At 39.5% G+C, this 27,519-nt stretch overlaps 1 protein-coding gene across 10 annotated transcripts in view; it reads left to right on the top strand.

The window, feature by feature from the left end:
- The window catches only part of LOC105488046 (mitogen-activated protein kinase kinase 5), a 262,603-nt gene that overhangs the window by 174,790 nt on the left and 60,294 nt on the right, over window positions 1–27,519 (top strand). For 6 of the 10 annotated variants that reach the window (XM_011751772.3, XM_011751745.3, XM_011751808.3 and 3 more), the window contains exon 17: window positions 6,566–6,595. The exons of 3 other annotated variants lie outside the window; for them this stretch is intronic. In XM_011751772.3, coding sequence (XP_011750074.1) covers window positions 6,566–6,595 — 30 coding nt within the window. One more of the 10 variants, XM_011751817.3, reaches the window with a different exon arrangement.

Raw genomic sequence — 27,519 nt, 5'->3', positions numbered from 1 at the left:
GTTTTTTGTTTTGTTTTTAATATTGGCACCCGTTAAGGAGCACTCCTGATGGGACCCTCACATTTAGGCTCTTTCTACACAAAGAAAAAGACATTACTTACAGGCTCTCAGAGTACTTGGCACTTTTGGTATAGGCATAATGAGTTATTTGCTGTGGCTCACCCACTGCACTAGAAGTCTATGAAGTCTTTGCAGACAGGATCCTTTACCATTGCCAAAGCATTTGCAGAGCCCAGTGTTCCTAGGCTCTTAACAAGCTTTGCCACCAACTTACAGTATGATCTTCAGCAAATTAATTAAGCTACTGGTGCCACCATTGGGCCATAATTCTGTTTGCATTGAAGAAATCCTTAGAGTTTATAGGAAAGAGTTTGTGAAAATAAGTATAAATTGAATAAGGAAAAAATATGTGTGATTTCACTGTATTCTCTTGAGGGTAAAGTATTTCTTCATCACTTTTAATGATGGTGTCTTTGTATTTCCTTAAATAGACACCGGTGATAAGCTAATTTCACAAGTGTAGATGGAAGAGTGTACACAGTTTGATGCTTTTGTTACATTTATTATCCCATCTTTAATTTGCATTGTATTATAATATGCAAGTTAAACAATAATAATAAGACAAACTAATTGTCTTTAATTAAAGTGAATTAGATTTTGATTTTAATATATTTGATGTAGTGAGTACTGATAATGTGGAGGGTCCCAAAGGTTATTAGGGCATGTTTCTGTTAGGCCTGATGGTGTTAGTAATAATCCTCTTCCTCGTAGTTCTAGACATGAACAAATATGTCACTTCATCAGTCTCTGTTACTCGCACTTATGCCCCTCCACAGGGGTTGCAGATTCCACAAGTTATCAGCTAATGGCGTTATACATTAAAAATTGAAGCTTTCCTCACTCTGAGGCCTTTCAAGGCTTTGTTCTTAAGCCCCAGACACTTTGGAGTGCAGCTGCAAACTATAGGCAGAAGATTAAATTAATTTGTAACTCTTTTTTTTTTTGGTCCTGCATTACTAAATCCTCCACATTTAATTGAAACCCTACTTCAAGACGCTTTGTGTTTCTGTGTTCTTTGTTGTCAGTTTAACCTACAAAGCACTTTAACACTGGTAAATTGCTGTTATATCCTTTGGATTGTTTTTAAACCATTCAGTAAGAAAACAGTGAAATTGATACATGGGGCGAAAAAGTAAAATCTTAGAGTAGATTTTGAGGTATTTCATATTTATTATGGTTCTTTACCAGCATAGTTCCAGATGATTTAAACTCTCTCTCTAGGACTGTGTAAATTGGTCTTGGGATGAAATCTCACCTAGGGAATTTTATGTAATCCAGTAGTTAAGTCTGATTTTTTAAAGTTTCCCTGTGTCTGAGTGTTCCAAAGTGACTGCTGCACTTCTATAAAATGAAGGTTTAACTGCAGCGCACAATCTAAATGCAAAATCCTTAGATGGAAATTTAATTGTGTAAAATGTGCACAAGGTAATTAAGAACAAATTTTAGAACATTTCAGACTATAAAGTTGTCCTTCAGCTAGATCACTGGCTATATTGAAAATGCTTATTTTCAATTTGTAGTTATGTCGAGAAACATAGAATATGTCTAAATTAAGAGTAAAAAAATCCAGTGCTCTTCAATAGAACTGTAAATTTAAAACTACTCCCACAACATAGTTGATAATTCTGAGTAGGAGACTTGATTACTAAAAACATGTCTTGAATTTGTGTCCTGCACTTGTTTTCTGGCTACAATGTTTGTTTTCTCTTTACCATTTATGATTCTGTGACAATAATTATTTTTATTATCAACAAAAGCCATTCTGTTGCTTTATCAATAAATAACTTCTTTTTGTTAAAATACAAAGGTCTTTATCGTGTTATATATTTGGCAATTGTTACGACCTCTCTTTCACACACAGACACACATACAAATATATTTGTTATTTAAATTATAAAATCCAACATATTCAAATGCTGCTAACTGAAGAGCATTTTATAGACTGTGGTTGGACAAGTCAAAGGTCAATAAGATGACACTAAGGAATAGTCCTATTTTTAGAGTGAGATGTTAGTTGTTTACTGCTATTTAAGTATATCCCCAACTGGTAAACACTTCAGACCATTCTTTTTCAGCCTTTTACGTAATAAACGTCCCACAACAAACAGAGTCTTCAGCAGTTTGCTAAATCTTAAGTATTTGGAATTAAAGTGTACTTTTTAATTTAATGTTAAATAGAATCCCTTATCTCTACCTCCACCCCCTGGCCCCAAATAAATAAAGCTTTTCCAAATCTTTTACAATGTGAGCTGCTCCCCTCCTGGGAATGAAAAGGATATGAGACTCATTTGATGAAGTGCTGGCACTTATGTGTGTCTACATTTTTCAGTACACTTTTTTTTAAAAAAACTAGACTTAAGCTGCCTATATTACATGCTTCTTTTGTAAAGATGATAAAGAGAGCAGAGATTTCTATTGGCTTAACCCTAATCTATTTGCTTTGTTGTGATTCTTTTTTTTTTTCTTTCCTTTAACTGTTAACCTATTTATAAATCTAAATCTACATACAAAGGTCATTGGTTGGCTGAACTTAAACCATTTTACTCAGTAAATTTAATTAAGAAAATACAGTGCAACTCATAAGCAAATGAGTTTTTTCCTAGTTTTAAACCAAACCACCCTCTTGAGTGCTGATTGCCTTGCCCGACCCCTGGTGATACAGAAACAGGCAAAATTAAAAAGGACATTAAAGCTTCATTAAATCTGAAACACATTTAGTACAGTGACATATCTGCAGGCCATTTCAGAGAAGATTACATACTCTCTTTTGTAAGTTTCCTAATTTATAATACCTTGACAATAAAAACTGGGGAAATGCAAGTAGATTAATAGACCAGTAGGAGTAAAAGATACAGAATGGCCCCAGGTCTGCCTGTATGTGAAATATTCACTTGGAGCATATGTGCTTCTTCTTCCCCATAAGGGTCCCATGTTTATTTTGACTTTTGACAGCCTCATGGAGAACTCGTTCTTTTTTTTTTTTTTTTTTTTTTTTTGAGTTAGGGTCTCACTCTTGCTCAGTCTGGAATGCAATGGCATGGTCAAGGCTCACTGCAGTCTCTGCCTCCCCGGGTTGAGGTGATCCTCCCACCCTAGCCTCCCAAGTAGCTGGGACTGCAAGACACGTGCCACCACACCCCTCTCATTTTTGTAGAGAACTCGTTTTTCATGCAGCCATATCTACTAAGAAACCGTTTTCTTTTTTACCTCCTCCCAATAGAACATGATAAAAAGAGTTCTAGAGCCTGGCTATATGTTTCCTTGTACTTTTCTGTAAGACAAATAGTGTGGAACATAAACACTGTAGCTGCATTAGACCTAGAAGCATAGAGGCATACATAGAAGGCAGGGGTCCTCTCCTGGGGCCTTAAAATGACTGCTTTTAGTGCCAACCTAATAGTGCTCTTGCCTGTTTTCACTGGCATGGATTCCCAAGTCTTTCAACAGCCCAGTGGTGACACTCTATAAGAGAGGAAGTGATTGTCACCATGCTGCAATTGCAACAGTACCTACTAGTTAAGATCAAAGAACCATTCTCTGCCTTCTGACTCTAAAGAGGTCAGACCTGCAAGATGTCTTACAAGCAGTCCTCCCAGGAACGTAGTTAAAAGGTAGGACTGAGGTTCCATGAGATGTCAGGAAATAACACTGAAAGCAAAACCAGATCCATGAATGATGAGTTCACCAGTTCAAGCACTGGCATGTGTTCCCAAGCAGACTGGTACAGAGAGGCTCCCAGCTGACCAAAGTGCACTAAATTTTCTCTCTGTTGTCTTGCATGGCATTGTCTTACAGAGCAAACAAATCACATCAGCCGTCCTTTTTACCTGGTACAATCATGACAGAGAGGGCCAAGTAGATGAATGCACCTTCCCAAGTTGGCTGGAGCCTGGCCTCTCCGTAGAACCATGACCATATGCAACTGGAAGCTCTGTGTTGAATCGGGAAGAATTCACATTTTTTGCTGTATCCCACTCCCTTTTAAGATGTCCGTTTACCATTGCTTAATTCTTTAAATTGCAAGAACCAATGGTCAGTGTTGGCACCTGCCAGCTAATTTAGAACTTGACTGTATGTGTGTTGGGCAAGTTTCCTCTGTCTTTAAGCCATGTGAACAGTATTCTTCCACGGTCCCTAATGACATGCTGAGCATATACCCAGGTGAATGGCACAATGCCTGTGGAAGGTCTTGAGCCAGAATGTTCTAAGTGTTTTGTAGTGGTTATTAAGCTATTAGCTTTTTTAGATGTGAGACTCTCCTCTTGCTGGTTTTCTAACTCCAAATGGAAGAATATGCAAAACTCATAATCCACAGATCACTGCAATACCTATACCTGTTAAGTCACTGCAGACTGTTGCAAATGCCTCGTTCACCCACCACCATAGTGATTCCTCCTGAATCAGTGTGCACACTCTGATTGGCCAGAAACAAACTATTTTCAAAATGTAGGGCAAACCTACAAACCTGTATTGCAAGGAGGTGGGGTCGGGACAGAGGACAGGAGAGCTGAGTCCCTCCCCTTTCCCTCCTCGTACATAGACAACAAACATAATCACACATAACTTAGAAAGGGAGTTTGGCAAACATCTAAATTTTCTTTCACCCCACCTTGTGATGTTTTTATTATGTACAGTGGAACAGATTAATGATATAAATCAAATGAAATGATGATAGTATACCTATATCTTGAAAATCCATACACATATCAGTGTATATTTTGTGGACAAGACATGAGTACAAGGTAATGAAACTAGGTATTCTAAAACATACATATATACACATACACACACAAGCATGTGTGCAAATGAGTGTTGACCTTTTCAAAGTAGTCACCTTATAAGGTCATAATGTTTATTTCTGTTACATGGCTATTGTTCATATTGGTTTTAGAACTTTGGTAACTTCAGCATCTTCATGTCTAAGCAACAAAATATTTAGTTTTTGTAGGTTGCTTTGAGTTTTGGTAATATCCGTAGGCTATTCAAACCTTAGTCTACAAATAATTTACATGATGAACAAGCTGAGAGGTATAATTTTAAATCCAAGATAAGATGCATACTAATAAAATGAAATAGGTATTCTGTTAATTGAAATAATTCTAAAACAATTACAAAAGGAGAATTCAGAAATGTTTGAGGAGAATTCAGAAATGTTTGAGCAGGATCAGTGTCTTTGAAATAAGTGCAGAACTTCTCAAGATTTAGAAAGGCAGTGTAATATGCGGGAAGGAACACTGGATTAAGTTGCAAATCTTAAGGTCAGCTCCTAGGCTTCCACTTATTAACTATTTGGGAGCTACTTCAGTGGGACTCTGGGTTTTAACCTTTGAAGTGGGTTGATGCCCTCTTAGATCCATTAGTGTTAAAATCCCTGATGTTGTGATTCTGCTTTGAAAGTAGTTGCAAATACATGTAAATTATGTCAGGACTGAGGATGGGCCACGTTATAAAATTGCAAAGTTTTGCCACTATTTTCTTTAAATAGGTTTTGTATGTTTGTTAAATTTTGTCTTTTTGGCCAGGTGCAATGACTTAACCCTGTAGTCCCAGCACTTTGGGAGGCCAAGGCAGGCGGATCACTTGAGGTCAGGAGCTCAACACCAGCCTGGCCAACATGGTGAAACCCCATCTCTACTAAAAATACAAAAATTAGCTGGGCATGGTGGTGCGTGCCTGTAATCCCAGCTACCTTGGGAGGCTGAGGCAGGAGAATCGCTTGAACCCAGGAGGCGGAGGTTGCAGTAAGCCAAGGTCACGCCACTGCACTCCAGTCTGGGTGACAGAGCAAGACTCTGGCTCAAAAAAACAGTTTGTGTCTTTTTGCTTTATATCAAACCTATTCCTGGTTGGATCATTTTGTTTTTACAGGTGAGGATTCAAGGATCAAAATTAAGTGACTGGCTCAAAAACAGAACAGTTTACAAATCAAGCTAGATTGGAAGCTTTCAGACTTAGACCTACAGTTCTGACTTCACAAGCTTGAAATGGCCATTTTTCCTACTAGTAGGTAGAAAATGGATGAAAAAACTTTAACAAATAGATGAAAATAATGGCGCAGTTTTCAATTTTATAATAATGTCCATTCCCCATTTCCTACGACCCTTCATTTATACTTGTAACTGAAAATGTTGTGGGTTAGTAACAATTAGATGTTCCCATTTTACAAGACAAAAAGCAAAGAGTTTTTACATCTCTGTCTAGAAGAAACTGTCGCACACATGTAAATGTGGATAATGCCCATACAACTGAGAATATTACTAAGGGAAACCACATAAGGATAATGTTTTGTTATTAAAATATCAGGGATGCAACATAGTCCATTGAAAATGTCCATTCTAAATACAGCTCTTAATGTAATTACAGCAATAATTTAGTTTGTACATTTGAGGTTGTGAACTTCTTTATATTTGCTGGATGCAGTTCTGAAATTTAGTACATGTCTGTCTTAAGGAGATCTGCCCTGCATGCAAATCTATAACTAGACAAATATTATTTCCTTTCCCAGCTTGCTCTTGGGAGGTTTCCATATCCTCAGGTAAGATTGTTCATTACTGCCGTTTGCCACTGTGACATTCATTCCTATGTATGAAGGTGCAGGGAGCAATTGTGAACATTTGAGTCACATACAAATAAATCTGTCCTGTTAAATTGAAAAGTGGTATCTTAAGGAGTCGTTTAGAAATCTCTATTGATTTTTGATTTTTTAAACTCCTGGATTTTTTCTTCTTTGTTAAAGGTTGAAAGTGATCATTGTGCTTTTCCTTTGTGTGACATTCGGGATTATTTTTTTTCCTGGTCCAATACCATGTACTCATTTTGAGGATGGAGGAGAGAGCCAGCCTTTTCTTGATACGCTTTTTAAGCTCTTAAACTCACTTAAAATTTTTTGAGTTAAAAGATTAAGACAAAGGGTGAAAGCATCTAACCTAGGTCATTATTTTTGCTAGGCAAATAGATGGGCCCCCAATTTTATGAGTATAATTTTGAACATATTATTTAAAAATATTTTGCTCCTTCCTGTCTACATTTATAAGAAAACAAAACAGTCCATTATACTAGCATTGCTGACTCTAATCTTCATTAAAATTTCTTTAAGATTTTTATTATAGAAGGGTACTAGCACTAAAATATAAAGCTATTTTGTGGTTTGAAAATGATTCCCCAGTGTGTGGGGGAAATAAGTGAAATGTCTAGAGGGATGAAAAATGAATGGTTTGACTGTTTTCCTCTGGTTGATGTTCACTGTTTTTCTGGCATCTTGGTCTGTACAGGCCAAAGTGCCTGGAGGCATGTCTGATTTAAAGGTGGTGTTGGTCTCTGCTCTTTAAGCATCTATTAACTTGCTATTATTATGCAAATAAGTGTTGTATTACACATACTAATTTATGCATGGTTAGATTATGCAGATGCATCACAAACATGGTTATTGAATAATAGAATGGGGCTCATTCTCTCTACCATCTTTATAAGCAGTTTTAAGCAAATTCTCCTGGTACCAATGTGGACATTTAAAGACCCTTTACTCAATGAAATGTCTCTTTCGTATTCTTTTGCTTTCACAGTTAAAGCCATCAGATAAGTGGAAAAGAAATTGTCCAAGTTGTTAGGTTCAAGAGTGTTAGTCTCACTTTTCAAATTCATAGACTTTTTTGTGTAAATGTAATATTTTCCTTATAGAAAAAATCTAAAATGCAGTTGCTTGGCATGAATGCTGGCATTTAGTGAGATTTTAGTGTATATAGCCTTGCTGCTTAGCTCTTGGTAGCCCATCAAATTAAAATCACATTTTCAGGATTTATAGCTCATTAGAATATTTATCTTGGTAAGCTTCTTGTTCTGTCAGTAATTTCTAAACAATTCAGTTTGGCCAATTTGTGAAATCCCCTAAAATTTTGAAAATGAACACACAAACCCTATACAATATATTTCTCAAACAAATCTTAGTAGAAAACTTAAGCCATCCAGTAAAAATTCCAAACGTTGAGAATGTAGCAATATTATTGAGATTCCTAATGTCTAGAGTAATTAATCAGTGAGATTTGATGGGTGATGAGTCTAAGAAATGAATTGCCATCATATTTGACTATTGAAGCACATGAAGTCTGTGGTCAAAGTTGAGAAGAGGCTATTTACCTTTGCAGTATGGTTTTCCTGAATATCTAAATATATCTTTATCAGTGAAGTGGAAGTTGGAAAATTCTAATACTATGCTGAATTCCCTAAGTTAGCAACAACCTTTATGCCAGAGTGGGGGTGGGAAACAACTGTATTCCTTGAATCATGATAGAATGTTGTCACCAAATTGGTACTTCTCTCTGAAATAATAGAAGCAGCTTTGATGCCATTAGGCCTATTTCCCAAGTCTTTCAACAGAAGTTTGAGTGTGTCGTTGCTAGAACCACTAATGACTTTTGGTGGAGTTGGCATTTATTTTAAAGGCTTTGTACTATAAGCTGAAGATTGGGAAAGGATACTTTATAAGTGCCTTTCCAACCCCTCCCTTATGTCCTCAAAAAAAAACACATAAAGAAAAATGTGTATTTTTATAGAGTCACAGAGGCTGAGTTATGGAATAACACCTCCTCTTTGGCCCACATTATGTTATTTGAACTCCTACCACTCTGTGAAAGAGCCTCCCCTCATAAATTGGACAAACAGAATGGCTGATTTGCTCACTGTTAAAACTATGGCTGGTTTGGTTTCTTTGAATCCCAAGTGGAGTAGGCAGGAGTGAATCGTAGACTCTTAGAGTTGGAAGGGGTCTTAGACATCATCAAATCAAACTTCTGTACAGTGTCTCTGAAAAGCAAACATCCACACTGCTTAAACACTTCCAGTGACAAGAAACTCACTATCTTACAAAGCATCCACAGGGTCAAAGCAATGTTCTATTTATCAAGCTGAGAACTGTCTCATCCTAAGTGTCACTCACTAGTCTTATCCTAGAACACATGAAAGCCTTTCATATATCCTTAAGATCACATTGATTTGATTGTTCCTAGGACTAGGGACAGTGCCAGGGAATCGCTGCTGTGAACCCAAAGTCTAATCAGGGCACCAGACCTGAGCTGTCTTCACTAGTGGCAAATTGAGAGGAGTGGCCTATTGGAAGGAGCCCTGGACCACAAGTCAGAAGATTAGAATTAGAATTAGGTGCTACCACAGTCTCACCGCAGGTCTTAATTGTTGCTTTGTAACTCTGAGGTGTCACTTTCGTCGTCTCTAAAATGAGGGTTCTGCCTACCTCTCCTATCAGTAGGTTGATCAAATGAAACTATGGATATGAAACCACTCTGAAAAGTACAAAGGGCCACCCGTCTGGATCAAATGTTGGGCTGCAGCACAAAACAATTTCCCAACTATTAACCATAGGTTGTAAAAGGATGTTCTTAGCAACATGCCAGTCACAATTGGAGCAGAGTATAAAATGAGCAGAGGGTAAAGCGGGGAGGAGGGGCTGGCTTCAAGACTCGTCTTTCCCCCAGCTCAGCATTAGTGCTGTTGACAGCGTCATTAGCAGCCCGTCGTCCTGCTGGTGACACAGTGTGTACCCAGTGAGGGTGCAGAGGGAGGAGTGTTGGGAAGACTCTAGGGACAGTCAGTGCCCTGGGAGCAACATAAAGGTTAAAGGGCCAGGTTTTTGTTGAGATAGCCATTCTATATGAGTTTCATTGTTTTGTGGGTCAGGTGTTTGTTATTTGAAAGCACTATTTTAGTTTCCTTTAGGCCTTAGGATTGCATAACTTCATTGGCATGCGGTTTAGGGTTCTAAAGAAAAAAAAGATAAGGAGCACAGTCTTATTACTACTGCCAATAACAGGAAAACCAATGGTGTCTTGGCTTCATCTAGTACCTTTCCCACATAGGGTTCCAGTCTCAGGCTGTTACCTGACTCAGGCTGTACATTCTACCTGCAGGGACTTATTTCCAGCCTCTAGGTGAGCCAACTCAGGCTCAGAGAGGCAAAGTTCCTTGCCTTGGGCAAGAATGGGTACAGTTAGGTCTAGGACTTGCAGACAAATAAGGCAACTCACTGGCTCCTTAACTTCTTAATTCATTTGGCTATTCATACCCCTCTGTTCTCCTTTCCACTCTGCCTTACAACCCTTATAGTTTGCCCTCTCTGCCCTAGGGAGGCCTCTTGTATAGATGAGAAATGCTGAGCACTGGAAGGTTGTGCCATTGTGCATGGTGACAAGACCATTCCCCAGATCCCTTTTGCTTTTCTTACCATGTATTTAGCAGAATAATGGGAGATCCAGAGGGCCCCAGAGCCCTCACTGACCCCAGTGCCATTAAATTATGGGTGTTTATGAAGCATATTCTGCAATAGGATAATGAAAAATTGCATTTTAAAATATCTTGCAGTTTCTCAATTTCTGGAACATTTTAGCTTTAATAGTAATCTGGAAAGATGTGAAGGTCTAGACAAGGACTGGAGCTGCCTATAGTTAATCATGTAGATCCAAATTCAGTTGACTTAAAAAACATAATGGTGGGCAATGGTTTGTTTAATGACACCATAATTTAGGAGAAATGAAAAGGATTGCCTGCTAAAAATTGTCATCCTTCATTCAAACTTTACAACAGTGCCCTGCATTAGGATGATAGCAAATCCATTAAGGAGACTTCTCAGGGGATGCATCAGCTCTGGCATTGGGAAATTTGGCAAGCAAGATGCCACAGGAAAGTGAAGATAATACAGACACAAATGTATTTAAAGTACTTTTGCATGTATAAAAATACTGTTCTTCTTTTGGCTGCAATTCCTGATCTTGGTTAATAAATTACATCAAAATGACCTGAAGTTAAAAAAAGGGAAAAAATCTGAGCAAATAGTGCCCCTGGTATTGTAAAGCTTTGAATGTTTTCACACCCCATTAATTTATTACTTCTCTTTCTTCATCTTTAAATTTCATTTTTTTTTTTCAAAAATTCTGACTCCCCGCTGCTGCAGTGATTTTCATCTTGTTGTTAATTTTCCCTGCTCCATATGGAGCTCCAGACATTTCACCTGGAGGCTGTACTAGATTTTGCTGTAGTGATCGTACTTCCGGAGGCCAAAACTGTCATTTAGGGTTCCTGGTGCATCTGTCTGCGCCAGGCTTTTCACTGGCATGGGAGAGTGTGAATAACAAATTGGATGCACCTGAGATTCGGATGATTAGTGTGTTTTGTGAATCTCCACGACTTGTAAGCAGATAGCTCTGCGGGGAGGAGGGCGCTCAACAGCGACTGTGGGTGAATCTGTACTCACACCTTACATTTGGGGCTTTGCAAGGGAAGTGCAAACATCCTAGGCAGTCTGAGTGCAGAGAGAGTAACAAATATTTCATCCTGCCTTGTCATTGATTAGAAAAGAGCCTTTAATTTCATTTCACCCCATGTTGTGATTAATTTGCATTCTTTGTCAGAAGTTAATGGAGTTTTTTATGGTTCACTCTGAAATCCTTGAAGACATCAGACTTGATCTGATGTTTATACAACCGCCAGCGGAATTTTTTCGTTTGATTGATGGCAAGCTTGATGTTATTCCAAACGGCTTTTTAAGCTGTTTTTAAGAATTATTTGAATAAAATGCAAGCAAGATATTCTTGTAACGATCAAGTTTATCTGTTAAAAATCTGTTTCAAATAAGATGATAAGTAGTAAAAAAGGATCAAAAAGATGAGAGAAATAGTGAATAGTGATGTTATTTGTTAAAAACACATAAGAATGGCATTCAAATAAATTATTGCAGTATGCGGAGAAGATCACTTTTATTGGAAAAAAAATACCATCATCTGGCCAAACAGAATAATTAGGACTAGGATCAAAGGAAAGTCTGAATCTTTGGGATCAGAAACTTTTACTACCAATTGGCTAATTCTCATTTATTCTGCCAGCTTTTGCCACCAGTGTACAAAATAGAGATTTACTTTTCTTAACTCAAGGAGACAGGGCTGTCAGGCCTGTTAGCTGAACGAAATGATGACATATTGCTTGTCTCAAAGAGGCATTCTTAAATCCCAATACTAGGTAAACATAGGTAGATAATAAGCGAAATATATGCATTCTTAATGATATAACGACTGGCACCTTCTACAGGATAGTTCAGAAATGAAAATACCCTGTTGTTAAAACCAAGATACTTCTGTCATTCTTGGGTAAGAGAAATGTGTGTTCAACCCGTATACACTACATATCAAAGTGTGAGAGGAGCTGTAGGTGGCATTTGCTACAGAACCTCCTGCTATTAACCAAGGAAATACGTTTTGCAAATGCTTTTTGATTACCAATAACATGTTTGATTTGGGAGCTTTGCCTTGCTTCAGCAGATTCTTGCTTTGCTGTAACTGCTGCTAGTGAGACTTACTCATAGGTCAAAAAGCTACTTATCTGAGGACTTTCATTTAAAACTGATTAATTTATTTGCTGCATCTGAAAGTTTGCTAAATAATTGGGTAGTTTTAATTGAAGTTACTGCTTTCTGATCCTTGTATTAACATGATCTAAGGTCCTTTTTATTATATGCAATCCATATTATTGACCAGATTTGCCTTGTTTTCATTTAAATGTAAGCAGCTTGTCAAGGAGAAAATATTTTGTTTAACTTGGCTTGGAAACGTGCTATTTTAATGTGTTTTGTTTTTTTCAATTGACAGACTGTCTTTTAAACATTCATTTATTTTGCAGTAATAAATTGTGCTCTGGATAGAGTATGTGTTTCAGAATAGAGTAGAAAGCGTATGTTCTTAAAACTATTTAAAAACATTAAACACTTTTCAAATGCTAATGTTGAAGTACTTGAGTTTTTACACTTAATTTTATTTGTGTTTTAAAAGCCTTTGACTAATATATTGTTACTAATTCTAATGTTGATTGTTTACTAATGTCTTGTATTCAATGTTAAATTTAGACCACAGATATCATTTTCTTTTTTTTTTGAGACGGAGTCTCGCTCTGTCACCCAGGCTGGAGTGCAGTGGCCGGATCTCAGCTCACTGCAAGCTCCGCCTCCCGGGTTCACGCCATTCTCCTGCCTCAGCCTCCCGAGTAGCTGGGACTACAGGCGCCCGCCACCTCTCCGGGCTAGTTTTTTTTTTGTATTTTTTTAGTAGAGACGGGGTTTCACCGTGTTAGCCAGGATGGTCTCGATCTCCTGACCTCCAGATCCGCCCGTCTCGGCCTCCCAAAGTGCTGGGATTACAGGCTTGAGCCACCGCGCCCGGCCTCATTTTCTTATTTATGTTTGCTGATCACGCCTGGAATTGCAAAATACCTAAAAAGTGTGCACTCTTTGAAAAGAAGTATTAGAATCTATCCTATGTTGCATAAACTTTTTGAAGTTTGGAACATCAAGGATTTAAGTAAATTTTTAAATATATAGTTTTTTGTGTGTGAGGTCTTTAATCAAGGAAAAAATAGCAATGAGTAATCACCCCAAACTTTAGGTACTCAGCTTTAATTTGCAAGAGTTTAAAGGGGCAATATGCATGCAATTTTTTTTCTAAACAGATGTCTAGTCTATATGTTTTAATTAATTTTACTTTTGTTCTCACTATTTAGGATATAGACATTTAAAATATCCTAATATTTCAAGCATAAAATCAGATTTATATTCCATAAAAATGCAGAGACGAAATTTGAGTGACATGAAGATGTTCACTTATACACATTTACTTCTTCCTAGGAATTTTTGAATTGCCAGTGTCAAATTATTCTCCATATCTATTGCATACTTATCAAGAAGTCTCATTATTTTATTTGCTTAGCCTATGCCAGAAACAGGAGGTGGGTTCCTAGTATATCCTTAAAATAGAGCAGAAATAGAAGAGAAATCATCCCCAAAGTGTGGGTAGCTTAGAAATGTGAAATTCTTCATTAAAGATAAATTACTTGTTAATACTTCAATTGAGATATCTGTATTTGGCCAGATAGGTTTGTGATTCGTGTGTTGTTTGAAAGCACTAACCTCATGTTGGTTTGATTCTGTAGTACCTTCTAAACTATTGTATGACATACATTTCAATTCAACGTTATATGTCATTGAGCACCTACTCTGTGCCTAAGTACTAGGAGCACAAAAATGAAACAGATGCGGCCTCTGCTCTCAGAAGAGTCCAGTCCAGTTGGAAGAAAAACATAAAACCAATGGCAGTTGATATAAAAGGAGTCCTCCAGGAGATGGGATGCTCTGACCTCAAGAGGAAAAGGGAGTGTTCAGCTCACTTCAGGAAACCAAGAAGGTTTCACAGAGTGGATAGCTGATGCTTGAGCCAAGGCTTTGAGGCAAGAAGGACAGGACCATGGTTCCTTTATAATTTTTAAATAATCAGTTTAGCCCAGAAATGGAATAGAAGGTTAAAGTAATGAACTTGGACACCAAGTCATAATAATGAATTTGGTGTCCAGTCTGGCTTTTACGTGGCAGCTTTGCTATTATCTCTCCCTCTTAGGCTCTGTGGTCCAGGAAGCCTTCCATTTCTCTCCCTTTGCAAGAAGCATGGGAAAGGATGTGCTAGGTACTCAAGTCCAAAGGAGGTTCATCTGGTGAAAGATAAAGGTCTAAAGCAGCATATGTCCTTCCAGTACTTTAACAGTACTACTGTTGTTACTTTCATTTCCCTAACAGTTTAACAATTCTTCTAGGTAACTTTTAAAGTAACTGTGGGAAGGAAGTAAGAAAAGAGAGGGGAGCATGGTAGAGGAGGGAGTTTATGTGTCAGGATGGAGATGGCAAGTGTAGCAGGGACCAGATAGAGAAATTGGGTTTGAGAATTTTGTGAGTCCCCTTGACATGACTGAGGCTAATCTGAGGTTGGAAGCGATTGCATTTTAAGGTCTCTGCCCCTGAAGATAGTTGGCACATGCCCCAGAGGGGTTCCCTGCCACCCTCTAGAATTTGGCTTGGTATATCACAGGGCATTTTCTAGACTGCTGGGGAGAAATTGTCATGATCAAATGGACTAATGCCTAAGGGAGCACTTTGAAAAATATAAGGTGGTAAACAAGAGCTAGGTAATATTAGTATTATTTATATTTCCAGAAAGTTCTTTAGGGATTTACCTATGTAACTCTGAAAATATATGACCATGTCTCACACCAGGTAGGACTAAAATGAATTATTTTTCTGATCCCACAAGAGCCTTTCTTTACAGTCTTTCTTTTTTGAGTTATAATTTATCATTCACAATCACCATCATAATATATAGAATTATATACAGAATCTCGTCATTTTTAGTTCAGTTACTGGGGACCATGATTCCCTTACAATTTTTAAATGATCAATTTAGCCCCCAGAAATAGAATTGAAAGTTAAAGTAATGAACTTGGTGTTCAGTCCAGCTTTCACATGGCAGGTTTGCCATTATCTCTCCCTCTTAAGCTCTGCGGTCCACTAGACCTTCCACTTCTTTCCCTTTGCTTTTATTGATGCAGTCTGCTATTTTTTTGAATCATAGGATTTCAGCATGTGAAGAGATCTTACAACAATCTAGTCCAACTCTTAGATTACAGACGAGGAAATAGGAGTTCACAGCCATTAAATGACTCACTCGTGATTACCAGGTATTCAGCAACAGGGCCAGAATGTCTCCCACTCACAGTGCAGTGGTCTTTTTACTCTAGAGGGATGGTGGGGGAGAAACTAAGATAAGGCATCCAGAGATTGTGAGCCTAAATGACCATCCTTATTTCACACACACATCCACTCAAGTACTGCCTCCAACTGGTATGTCTGCAGAGATGAAAATTACTGTCCCAGGATGCTCTGTGCCTGCCAGGTAATTGCTGACTGGCTATGGATCCCTGGGGGGAGAATGGTCCTCAACAGCAGTAGTAGCAGCAGAACCAGACAAAGACATCAACCTTTATCATACTCTAGTATTTTACTTATCACCATTCAGTATGGAAAACTTGGGTAGATTTGGGGATAGGGGCTCATTGACTTCCAAGTTAAAAAGGGGACCGACCTGGCCGAGCTTTGTTTGAGCACAGATTACTTTTTAGATGTTTAACAGTTATGGATTAATGCCTGGGAGGCTTGGGAATTCTTCCTCAACTAAAATGTTAATGATGCTAAGAACCCAACCCTCTTCAGTGCCAATAAAACAGACAGCTAAGTTTATTGAAAAATCAATGAGTTGCCTAAAAGGAGCAAAGAGCTGATTCGATTTAGGACTGGAGATTGCCAGGACACACCAGGTGGAAAGAGGGTCCCAGAGACCACTAGGAGCCAGGAAAGGAGGCAGTTGTCTGTTTATGCACAGAACCAAGGTGTCATCTCCAAGGAATTTTGGGTAACCAAGGCAGCCAATTGGAACCAAGTGTGGACTGTTAGGATGCACACATCAAGGTCTGCAGATGGTAACCACCACTCGGAAAAGGAAAGAACAGCTTGGGGAATAGAATAGTCTTTTTTTTTTTTTTTTTTTTTTGAGACTGAGTCTCACTCTGTCACCCAGGCTGGAGTGGAATAGCATGATCTCAGCTCACTGCAACCTCTGCCTCCCAGGTTCAAGTGATTCTCCTGCCTCAGCCTTCCAAGTAGCTGGGATTATAGGATTGCACCACCATACCCGGCTAATTTTTGTATTTTTAATAGAGATGAGATTTCGCCATGTTGGCCAGGCTGGTCTCGAACTCCTGACCTCAGGTGACCTGCCTGCCTCAGCCTCCCAAATTACTGGGATTACAGGGGTGAGCCACCATACTCAGCCTGGAGTAGTCTTATGAGAGAAGAAGCTATTGGCCTACAGGTTCAGAGGAGGAGAGACCGAAGGGGTAATGAAGCTTGTGTTGTTTTATTTTCTGTTCAGAAACAAGTTGCAGAAAGCACTCTTCTGGGCATAAGGTATGAGGAGACCTGGACTCTAGGTCTAGTTGGTAAAATCCTTTAAACGAAAGAAAGTTCCAGGCCGTGCTCTTTGGATAGCCCTATGCCTTCTTGGTAGCCAGGCAGCTGGAAACACTCAGTGATTCAGGGTAGAGGGCATAGGAGGCAGCAAATGACACACCAAACAAGTGACAAATTAAGTCACTAACAGTATATGATTTCCACCCAAATACACGGACAGAGCTAACCTGAGTTCTGGTCTTCGCTTTTATTATTAGTTGCTTGACCTTCTTTCTTTTTGGACTTCAGCCTCCTCACCTGGAAAATAATGGAAATGCCCTAGGTTAGTGATTTGCAGAATTGTGGGTAGACAATGCATAGAGGGGATGGGGTCCACACACACACACATACACACAACCACACGAGCAGCTCTGCTTCTGTCTGGTAATTTTTAAATGCATCTAAGTAATATTTGAACAAAGTTATTTGGTAAATAGAGTCTGAAAAATGCTGAACAGGATACTTCTGTGGTCTGCTTTCACCTTGGATGAGCAGCTTACTCCTCCTGTCCATACCTTCAGCCCTCTTGCTCATCACCATCTGCCCCCGATTACTTCCTTGGAGTTTACTGAAATCTGATTGTACCTATGTCAAAATATGGGAGTTATGAAGTAAAACTCTGAATCAAATATCAAACATTGGAGCCAGGTGTGCTGGCTTACACCTGTAATCCTAGCACTTTGGGAACCCAAGGCAGGAGAATCGCTTGAGCCCAGGAGTTTAAGACCAGCTTGGGCAACACAGGGAGACTATGTCTCTACAAAAAATTTAAAAATCAGCTAGGTGTGGTGGCACATGCCTATAGTCCCAGCTACTCAGGAGGCTGAGGAGGGAGGATCACTTGTGCCCAGGAGGTCCAGGCTATAATAAGCTATGATCGTGCCACTGCATTCCAGCCTGGGCAACAGAGTGAGACCCTATCTCAAAACAAACAAACAAAAAAGAGATAAAAGAAAGAAAGTCAAACAAACTTTATCCAGTTCATTCTTGATCCATGACTTATTTTGTTTAAATCTATTTTGAATTTCATTTACAGTCAAGCCAGTAAGACACGTTAATTCACAAGATTATGTGTGACTATATATATGTGTGTATATATTTTTTTATTATTTTTTTTTATTTTTTTTGCGGTGGAGTCTCACTCTGTCACCCAGGCTGGAGTGCAGTGGCGCAGTCTCGGCTCACTGCAACCTCCTCCTCCCAAGTTCAAGCAATTCTCCTGCTTCAGCCTCCCTAGTAGCTGGGATTACAGGCACGTGCCACCACACCTGGCTAATTTTTGTATTTTTAGTAGAGATGGGGTTTCGCCATGTTGGCCAGGCTGATCTCAAACTCCTGACCTCAGGTGATCCACCCACCTTGGCCATCCAAAGTACTGGGATTACAGGGGTGAGCCACTGCACCTGGCCAATTTTAAGATTCTTTCCCTCCTCATCCTGTATGAACCATGTAATGTTATGCTGCAATTATAGCTGATCTCAAAATCTCAGTCAGCCACATCCAAATATATCATGGTAAAAAAAAAATTCAATGATATGTGGAACCAAAACCAATGCAGCAACCTTTCTTACAATGCCTAGAAACATCACCGTGTAGTAGGGAGCTTTAGGGGTTGGAAGGATGTGGAGAAGCTGTCTTAGAAATCTATAGAGCCCTGAGGGAAGAAAGCAAAACTCCAGAGAGTTGTATTTTGTCCAAATACTGAGTGATTTTTAGAGGACAGTGCAAGACCTGTGTTTAAATCTTAACTCTGCTACTAGGTTTCAGGAACCTTTACTAAGTCACTGCTTTCTGTGGGCCAGCAATTGTATTCTATCCATCTTTTGGGTCCTGGAGTCTACTGCAGTGCCTGGCATAGCATAAGGATATGAAATCGATAAAGTAATTATGTAGCCCAAGTTTACTTTTTACATATTGGCAAAGCAAATTTTGCAATCACAGGGAACCAAGAACACAAATTCTGAGGCTCTAAATCAATTGTTTTGGCCCCTTTCTTTTCTTCCATGTCCCATCCTCCCACTGTACCCTGCCAGCATGAATACCTGAGCATAACACCTTCTGAGGAGATGTGACAACTTGTCTTCAGACTTTGAAGGTTCTCATGTCAGAGAAAATGTAGATTTGTACTGTCAGAGGGGTAGAAATGGGGCAAGGGATGGAAGGGTCAGTCAGAAGACAGTAAGCTTCCCTTTACCAGATGAATTCAGACAGAAGCCCCATCAGCAGGGGTGCAATGAAGGAGGGATTTAACATTAGATAGGGATGAGGAGCCAGGTTAGATTTTAAAATCTTTAAGGTTTTTTTCAGACCCCAGGAGTCTATAATTCTACTTCAGCATTAGCCAGGCCTCTCCTCAGCCAAACAAATAAAAAGGGAGAAATAACAGATAGAAACATCTTCAGACTGTCCAGATTCTGTAATTGCTTTTATCATTCACTCATTTTGACTCTCAAATACTCTGTCAGTATGAAACACATCAGAAATAGAAGAGTATAGGGCCAGCTGCGGTGGCTCACACCTGTAATCCTAACACTTTGGGAGGCTGAGGTGGGTGAATCACTTGAGGTCAGGAGTTCAAGACCAGCCTGGGCAACATGGTAAAACCCCGTCTCTAAAAAAAATACACACAAAACAAATAGCCAGGAGTGGTGGGCACACACCTGTAGTCCTAGCTACTCAGGAGGCGGAGGTGGGAGGATCACTTTAGTCCAGGGAGGTCAAGGCTGCAGTGAGCTATGATTGCACCACTGCATTCCATCTTGAGCAATAGAGTGAGACCTTGTCTCCAAAAAAAAAAAAAAAAGTGTTTCCTTTTCAGTCTCTGATATCTTTTTCAGTATATAAACCTGTAAGATGTATATACTTCTCTGCTTTCTCTCATTTGAGCCAACTGTGTGATAGGGCTATCAGAAATGTGAATGCATGGCCTGGCATGGTGGCTCACACCTATAATCCCAGCACTTTGGGAGGCTGAGACAGGTGGATCGCTTGAGGCCAAGAGTTCAAGACCAACCTAGCCAACATGGCGAAACCCCATCTCTACTAAAAATACAAAAATTAGCCAGATATGGTGGCATGCGCCTGTAATCTCAGGTACTCAGGAGGCTGAGGTAGGAGAATTGCTTGAACCCGGGAGGTGGAGGTTACAGTGAGCTGAGATCGCGCCACTGCCCTCCAGCCTAGGTGACAAAGTGAGACTCCGTCTCAAAAAAAACAGTGAATGCACTTTTAACCTCCTTGAGTCTCTGCTGTCTGGTGTATCGGGCCCAAAACATGGTGATCTAAGCCTGTCAATCCGAGGTCTGTGTTTAGGTGTGGGTGTCATACTTTATGAGGAACATACACATACGGAAACGAATTCAGACGAAGGTAATTGTGGTGGTGGAGAATGGGAAATCATGCCTGGGTTCTTCTGGCAACTTTCAGGTTCAGGTAACAGAAAAACTCAACTCAAAGGAGCCCTAACCACAAGGGGAAATTACTGGACTGCATGACTGAAAAGCCTAGTCTTGCTTGTTGGTTTTAGCTGGGACTTGACTCAGCAAGTCACATTCAGTTCTCTCATTAGTAGGCTTCTTCCTTCACAGACCAAGAATGGTTACTGGGGTTCCTGGAGCAACCTACGTCCTGTCTGAGAGGGGAACAGCAGGTCTCTTTTCCTCAGAGGCAACCAAAGGCCTTAGCCTGCAGTTTGATTGGACCAGTTCAACTCCCTGTGCCCAGGGGATTTAGATGTTGCTGGCTAATTTAGGCCTGAACCACCTACCATACCCTAGAACTGGGGGCAAAGTCATCTTCCCATGGAACACACGGGCTTCTTGAGGGTGGGGGAGTGTTGTTGGAGTATCCTTAGTAGTAAAGGGGAGAAGGATAGAGGGCAACCAAGATACCAACTGATCATAAGGAAGAAAACAGGGATGTTTATTCAAGAAAGACAACATTGTGGAGATATGACCGCTATCTTCAAATATGTGGAAAGCTGTCTTTAAACTTATATGCCATAGCTCCAGATCATGGGCACATCTTCCAGAAAGACATACTTCTTGGATTCAGAATAAGAAAGAACTCCTTTTTTTGTTTGTTTGAGACAGAGTCTCACTCTGTCACCCAGGCTGGAGGGCAGTGGCATCATCTCAGCTCACTGCAACCTCCTCCCGGGTTCAAGCAGAGTTCCCCTGCCTCAGCCCCCTGAGTAGCTGGGACTACACGCACCTGCCACGCCACCCAGCTAATTTTTGTATTTTTAGTAGAGATGGGGTTTCACCATGTTGGCCAGGCTTGTCTTGAACTCCTGACCTCAGGTGATCTGCCCGCCTCGGCTTCCCAAAGTGCTGGGATTACAGACGTGAGTCACCACCCCCAGCCCAAAAAGAACTTTTTTTTTTTTTTTCTTGAGAGGGAGTCTCGCTCTGTCGCCCAGGCTGGAGTGCAGTGGCGCAATCACGGCTCACTGCAAGCTGCGCCTCCCGTGTTCATGCCATTCTTCTGCCTCAGGCCTCATGAGTAGCTGGGACTACAGGTGCCTGCCACCATGCCCGGCTAATTTTTTGTATCTTTAGTAGAGACGGGGTTTTACCGTGTTAGCCAGGATGGTCTTGATCTGACCTTGTGATCCTCCCGCCTCAGCCTCCCAAAGTGCTGGGATTACAGGTGTGAGCCACCGCACCTGGCCAAGAAAGAACTTTGTTGACGGTTTCATCTGCCCAAAAGAGAATCATTGGAATCTCATCATTGGAAGTCTTGTAGCAAAGACAGAATACTTATATGTTTGGAATATTATAAAGTGAATTTCTGCATTAGGCAAAGAATTATACTAGGTGACTTCCAACATCATGTAGAGGATTTAAGCTAACAGAGGTGCAAACGAAATGAAAGCTCCAGAAAAACCGTCTCAGACATTTTGAAACATTAAAATGTTGCTGTAGCAGATTTATTTCACCATAAAGAGTAGGGTAGTCTAAAGGACCTTTCTCAGAAAAAGCAACACCTCCTTCCCCCAGTTGCCCCTTTCCCCTGTCTCCACACACAATTAATATTCTTAAACTGGATTCTGAAATAAGGCCACCCTTCTTTTGGGACAAAGAAAGGACAAAAGTTTGATATGGCAAATGTCTAAAATCTTCTTCAAAAGTTAGGTACTTAATGGACTCTGTGGCCAGACCTCGTACCATTAGGAAAAAGATTTTATAATTCACATCAATCATTTTAAATTACAATTCTAAGCCCCTGCTTTCCTTGCAGAACTCAAGTTTAAACATTAAAATGTGCAATTACCAAGAGGAAGATTTACTATGGCTCTTATACACCTATGTGGGGTTGGACATGCGCTATGTCAATTTTAAATACACAAAGGATAAAACAGTATGAACTGGCAGCCAGGTCCTTTTTTTTCCTGCTCACTGACTGGCAGACCCAGCGAATGAATAATGTTTCGCTGTACCTCAATGCTCCAGCTGTTGTATTTTGTGTGAAAATGCATTGTCCTTGATACTCAGGAAGCAGTGAGAGCCAAGTAAACTAATTTATGGCTGTGATGATTTTCTGTCTGGTCCCATCAGAGCTGTGCCCTCCTGTAGGCATCTTAAAGCCTTTCTGTCCTACCTAGCTGCTTGCTAAATTCAGGGATCTGCAGTTTTTGCTTTTCAAAACTGGTCACTCCTGAATACAGCACCCCAGCTGGAGTCTGAGATTTGGGCCAGAAAGAAGGTGCCAGTGAGTAGATCTTAGAATGTGAGAATCATTGTTTCTTTCTTATAACCTATTGAGTAGCTGCCTGCTAAATCCTCTTGTGACTTTTTTAGGTCCCGTGAAAATATACTAATAGACCCACAGACATATTAAGAACTTGAGCAAGGACAAAGGCTGATGAACAGGGGAGATAGGATTGCAAAGTGAATTATATGTGTTCACCTGAAATTATTGGAAGTAGTATATATTATCCATTTATTTTGTCTCTTAATGCATTTAGTATCTTCACATATCAGTTTGCCAAAAGTCCCATTTGTAGTTAGCCATAGTAAATTTTGTTATCTTCCTTTATTTAAAAGTAATTTGTTTGGGAGCTTTTTAAGGTAGTGGTACTAGGCAATGTATATAAAGCTTATCCTGTAGCAGTGGTTTTGTTTTTCTCATTGAAGGCTTTTTGAGATGTGGACACTTTGTTTTTGCAAGTTGTACTGGATTGGAAGTGGTATTTCCCTAAGTTTTAATACCCACACAGTGCCAGATAAAATTAGATTGATTGCTGGTACCATTTCTTCCTTGGGTAGGAAAAATGAACATGGCTCCTGAATAGGAAGCTCTGGCTTCTCTAGCTCATTCCTTCACTTTGTAGACGAGAGCTCTAAGCCCCACTGAAGGGAGGGGGCTTCTGGGGACCATGGGCATCTGAGTAGAATCCCAGGGGTCTTTCTCACTCCAAAGTTCATGCATTTTTCTCACAGTGGACAGCCTCCTAACCCAACTGTCAGGGTCAGGCCAGGCACTATCTATGACTTTCGGCGCTGCTCCCCTTTGAGCCTCAGCTTCCTTAAAGCAAAGTGAGTAGATTGAACTAAATCATCTCTGGGGTTCCTTCCCTTCATAAATACTTTAGATCATAATTCTTCATTTAGAATATGAATGTCTCAGTTTTCCATAATCCCTGTTTATATATTTAGCCAGGGTTATAGCTTCATGCATCTGATTTGAAAAGAGAGTCCTTGCAAAATAGCCACAGCTCCTAAAATTTGAAGTTTAAAAAACAAGAATAAAGAACTCAACACTGAAAGCTAGAATGTAGGCCAGTCACAGTGGCTCACGCCTGTAATCCCAGCACTATGGGAGGCCGAGGCGAGTGGATCACGAGGTCAGGATTTCGAGACCATCCTGGCTAACACGGTGAAACCCCGTCTCTACTAAAAATACAAAAATTAGCTGGGCTGGTGGTGGGCACCTGTAGTCCCAGCTACTCAGGAGGCTGAGGCAGGAGAATGGTGTGAACCCGGGAGGCGGAGCTTGCAGTGAGCCAAGTTTGCGCCACTGCACTCTAGCCTGGGCAACAGAGTGAGACTCCGTCTCAAAAAAAAAAAGAGAAAAAAGAAAGCTAGAATGTAATGCCAGTAGCACAACAAATGAAAATGCTATTCTTTAAAAATTCCAAGCATATGATTTAATTTTATATTTCTTCTTTCTATTTAAGAGAAAATAATACAAGCTTGAAAAGCAGTAAATATGTAAAGAGAAAATTTGTCAACTGATATTGGAAGATCTGACCTAGGTCATACATACATCTTACAGACAAGAGCTGCAGGGCAAACCATAATTTCAGAGAGTAAAGGAGAAAATGAAAGCTATAGATAGCTGGTGTCTTCTCTAAGTTACATAGGTAGATTCATTTTAGTTTTCTGATTGTGCCTCTGAATATAATGTAAAAGGGGCTGGTAGCAAGGTCTGTTTTACCACTTATGTAAAAAGCTCCTCTACAGAGAGCGAAGCATAAAGTGAGACTTCCAAAATTGCTTTTTATCACCAGAGTCATTGGCTAAATAGTTGAGGCCCCACAAGCAAACTTTTACATTGGCAATTTCCTTTCTAGCATCATTTTTCACAGTCATAAGTCATGTTATAAGAGTTTTCTAATTGCTAACTAGATAGTCCTTGTAAGGAAATATATGATAAATGTTACTGTAATAATACCAAGACCTAACTGGTACTTGTGGCTGCCTTTTATGAAGTCATTCTTCCCCCATTTAAACACATAAGAGTCTGTCTTACATCAGAATGAGACATAACTATCCCCTATTAGTGTGGTTTTAAATCTTGAATCTAACAGCTAATGAAAGAAAAAAATCTATGCCCAGAAAAGGGAAGAGGTTCATTTAATTAGTCTATCAAAATGCTACTAGTTCTAGAAACTGATTAACAAAGTGTGTGACTGGAACAATTATTGTTCTCTCATTGTCCCAAAGTACTAGTTAGACATAGAAAACACTCAATACACGCAAAATGTATAAGCAGGAATGAGGGCTTGGACAAGTTAGTTATAAACAGCATTTCATATGTTGTGAGGTGCAGGCAGTACATCAGCCCTAACAATATTATTGTGTTCCTCTGAACTCTGCTCTCACAGCTAAGCATTTCGAAGGCAGACCCAGAATAAAGATAGGCATTCACAAAGCCAACATTTTATATTGAGGACCTTTGCTTCCACTTTTAATGTGCTATAAAACTAGGGGCTTCACTTTTTCATGAACTGTGTGCAAAAGCAGAGACAATGAGTGGAGGTTGACTGTTCGGGTCTGTTTTATGGTTGCTGTGCCTATACAGTAATGTGATCTTGAAAAAGGTAAACAACAAAGAGTTTAGCAGTGAAAAATATGCCTAATATAAATACAGCCAAGTACATGGCAGTTCAGAATTTTAAAAATATGACTGTGGCATTAAATTTTCTGGTGGAATTAACAGAGGAACAGAATACAGCCTTTACGGCAATATATCTGAGACAGAAAAAGGAGATAATACATCTAACTCTATGGTCTATGTGGCATTCATATAAAGAAAAGCACAGTAGCTTTATTTAATTGAGAAAATGAATCAATTACAATGATGTTACATCATCAAATTCTTGTGAAATAGAAGATATAAGTCACTGCATTGTGTAACTGTTAAAAAGTAATTGAGTATCTTAAGCCTTTTGAATCAATTTCAGGTACTGGCGCTGCTACCTTAATACAAAATTTATGAAGATGATTTCATATAATATGTTGCTATCAAAACTGTATAATAAAACCTGATAACATCTCTCTTTAAAAACCTGGGCGAAACAGTATAGTTATAAGATTATTTTTTAAAAAGACTTTGATATTGCTGTTTTTCTGTTTCTTTTAGTAAAGAGCAAGCATAAATAGTACAATTTTAAGTTGTCTTAGACTAAGCTTTTAACCTGCAAAATAGGGCAAACTAGAGGCTTTCTTTAAGACCTCAGTTCATGAGGAAGTTTCCTCCCCTCAGTTAATCTGATTCACACAACTCATATGTTACTGGGGACAGTGTTTCATAATCCATTTCGAATTCATTTCAAAACCTCTCACTTAGAATGTTTGCTGCATGTTCTCCTCAGAGAATGTTGTCATCCCCCTGAGTCTTGGAAATTTGTGAAGCTCATTCTCTTTGATGTCAGAAATGGATTTCTGATTCTTTGTTCATTACGAATAACTCTGCTATTGAAGTAGATATATCTTACTAGGAATGTAGGGGTAAGGAGAGCATCAGTGTATGCTTGAAAAAAATATATAAAAGCAAACTCCATAGGTATCTCATGTCATAGGAGAGGTTGTCCAGGCTTTTCAGTACTTTTTTAAAGGTGGTGTAGCTTGTTACTGAAATTCTTAACTGCTTCAGGGTGGTGGTTACAGCTCCGCCTTCCCTTGTAGTATAAATCTTTACCTGCAGAATCTTGGCTGGAAGTACTCATGGACTGGAGGAACCAGAATAAGCAGTAATTCAGGACAACATTAAGCAGGGACTATCAACATAGACTAAGCCAGTCAACCTGGGATAGAGGTTTCCCAAAGTAGTGATTGGGGAGGAAGTGATGAAAAGCCAGTAAGAGCAATGAGTGGGCACCATGTTCATTTGACAAATATATGGGAGAACACTTTAAAACATTCAGGCAGTAGGAGGAATGGTGTGCTGATCAGCCACATGGATGCAAAAGAAATGCATAAACGTAGCTGCAGCTCTTGAGAAACTCACAGTCTAGGTGAGAGGAACCAACATGTCAAAATGGATAATTTATCAACAATACCATACCAAGTATAAATGTATATAAATCCAGTTGTTTTCAAATAACTCTATGACCATAGGCAGGTGTAATACAGATGCTGGAAGGAAACGAGCTCTGGAGGAGCCCCAGTACCACCACACCCTGGCCCTGAGGCCTCAGGCCCGGACCCTGTCCTCTGGTAGGCCCAGTTTTCCCACCATAGAATAAAGATGATCATCCCCGCCAACCTCAGGGTGGTTGTGCAGATCAAATGAGTTAGTATATGGGAAAGAATTTTTGTAAACACCTATAAAAACATATAAGGGATTATTACTAGTTTCCGTGTATTTTACCAACTGGTTGGAGCTCAGTTATCTCAGAAAACAGTTGACCCATCAGTATTTGGTTCCTGAAAAGTTCTCTGTTAGAAAATGTAGTACCTGGAGTTTCATTTTCATTGAGTTTATAATAACTGTAGGCTTTTTTTTTCCTGGATGGGGAGGCATTGAAGTGTTTACTACTTTAATGACTAAGTGGATGTTTTATTAATTTTTGTGTCACGTTGTAGTAGCTTTCTAAGAAATTCAGTTTATCAGTGTTAAATGTGTGAGCAACCTGCCTTCAGAATGTTGATCAGAAACACACTCTTACTGGACTCTGCTTTTATTCCCTAAAAATCAGTGTAAAACTTGCATGAATTTTATTTTCCCAGAGAGCATTGCTGCCCTGGAAACAGGCAGAAGGAACTTTGGAAAAGGTGGAATCGTTATCTCACTCCTAAGTTAGGGGCAAATACTTCAACCACATAATTAAAGTTTTCTTCACAAAATAGGGAATT

The sequence above is a fragment of the Macaca nemestrina genome, chromosome 7, assembly GCF_043159975.1.
Source record: "Macaca nemestrina isolate mMacNem1 chromosome 7, mMacNem.hap1, whole genome shotgun sequence".
NCBI lineage: Eukaryota > Metazoa > Chordata > Mammalia > Primates > Cercopithecidae > Macaca > Macaca nemestrina.
Note: the sequence above shows the minus strand (reverse complement) of the source record. Positions and strands in the feature narration are given on the sequence as shown.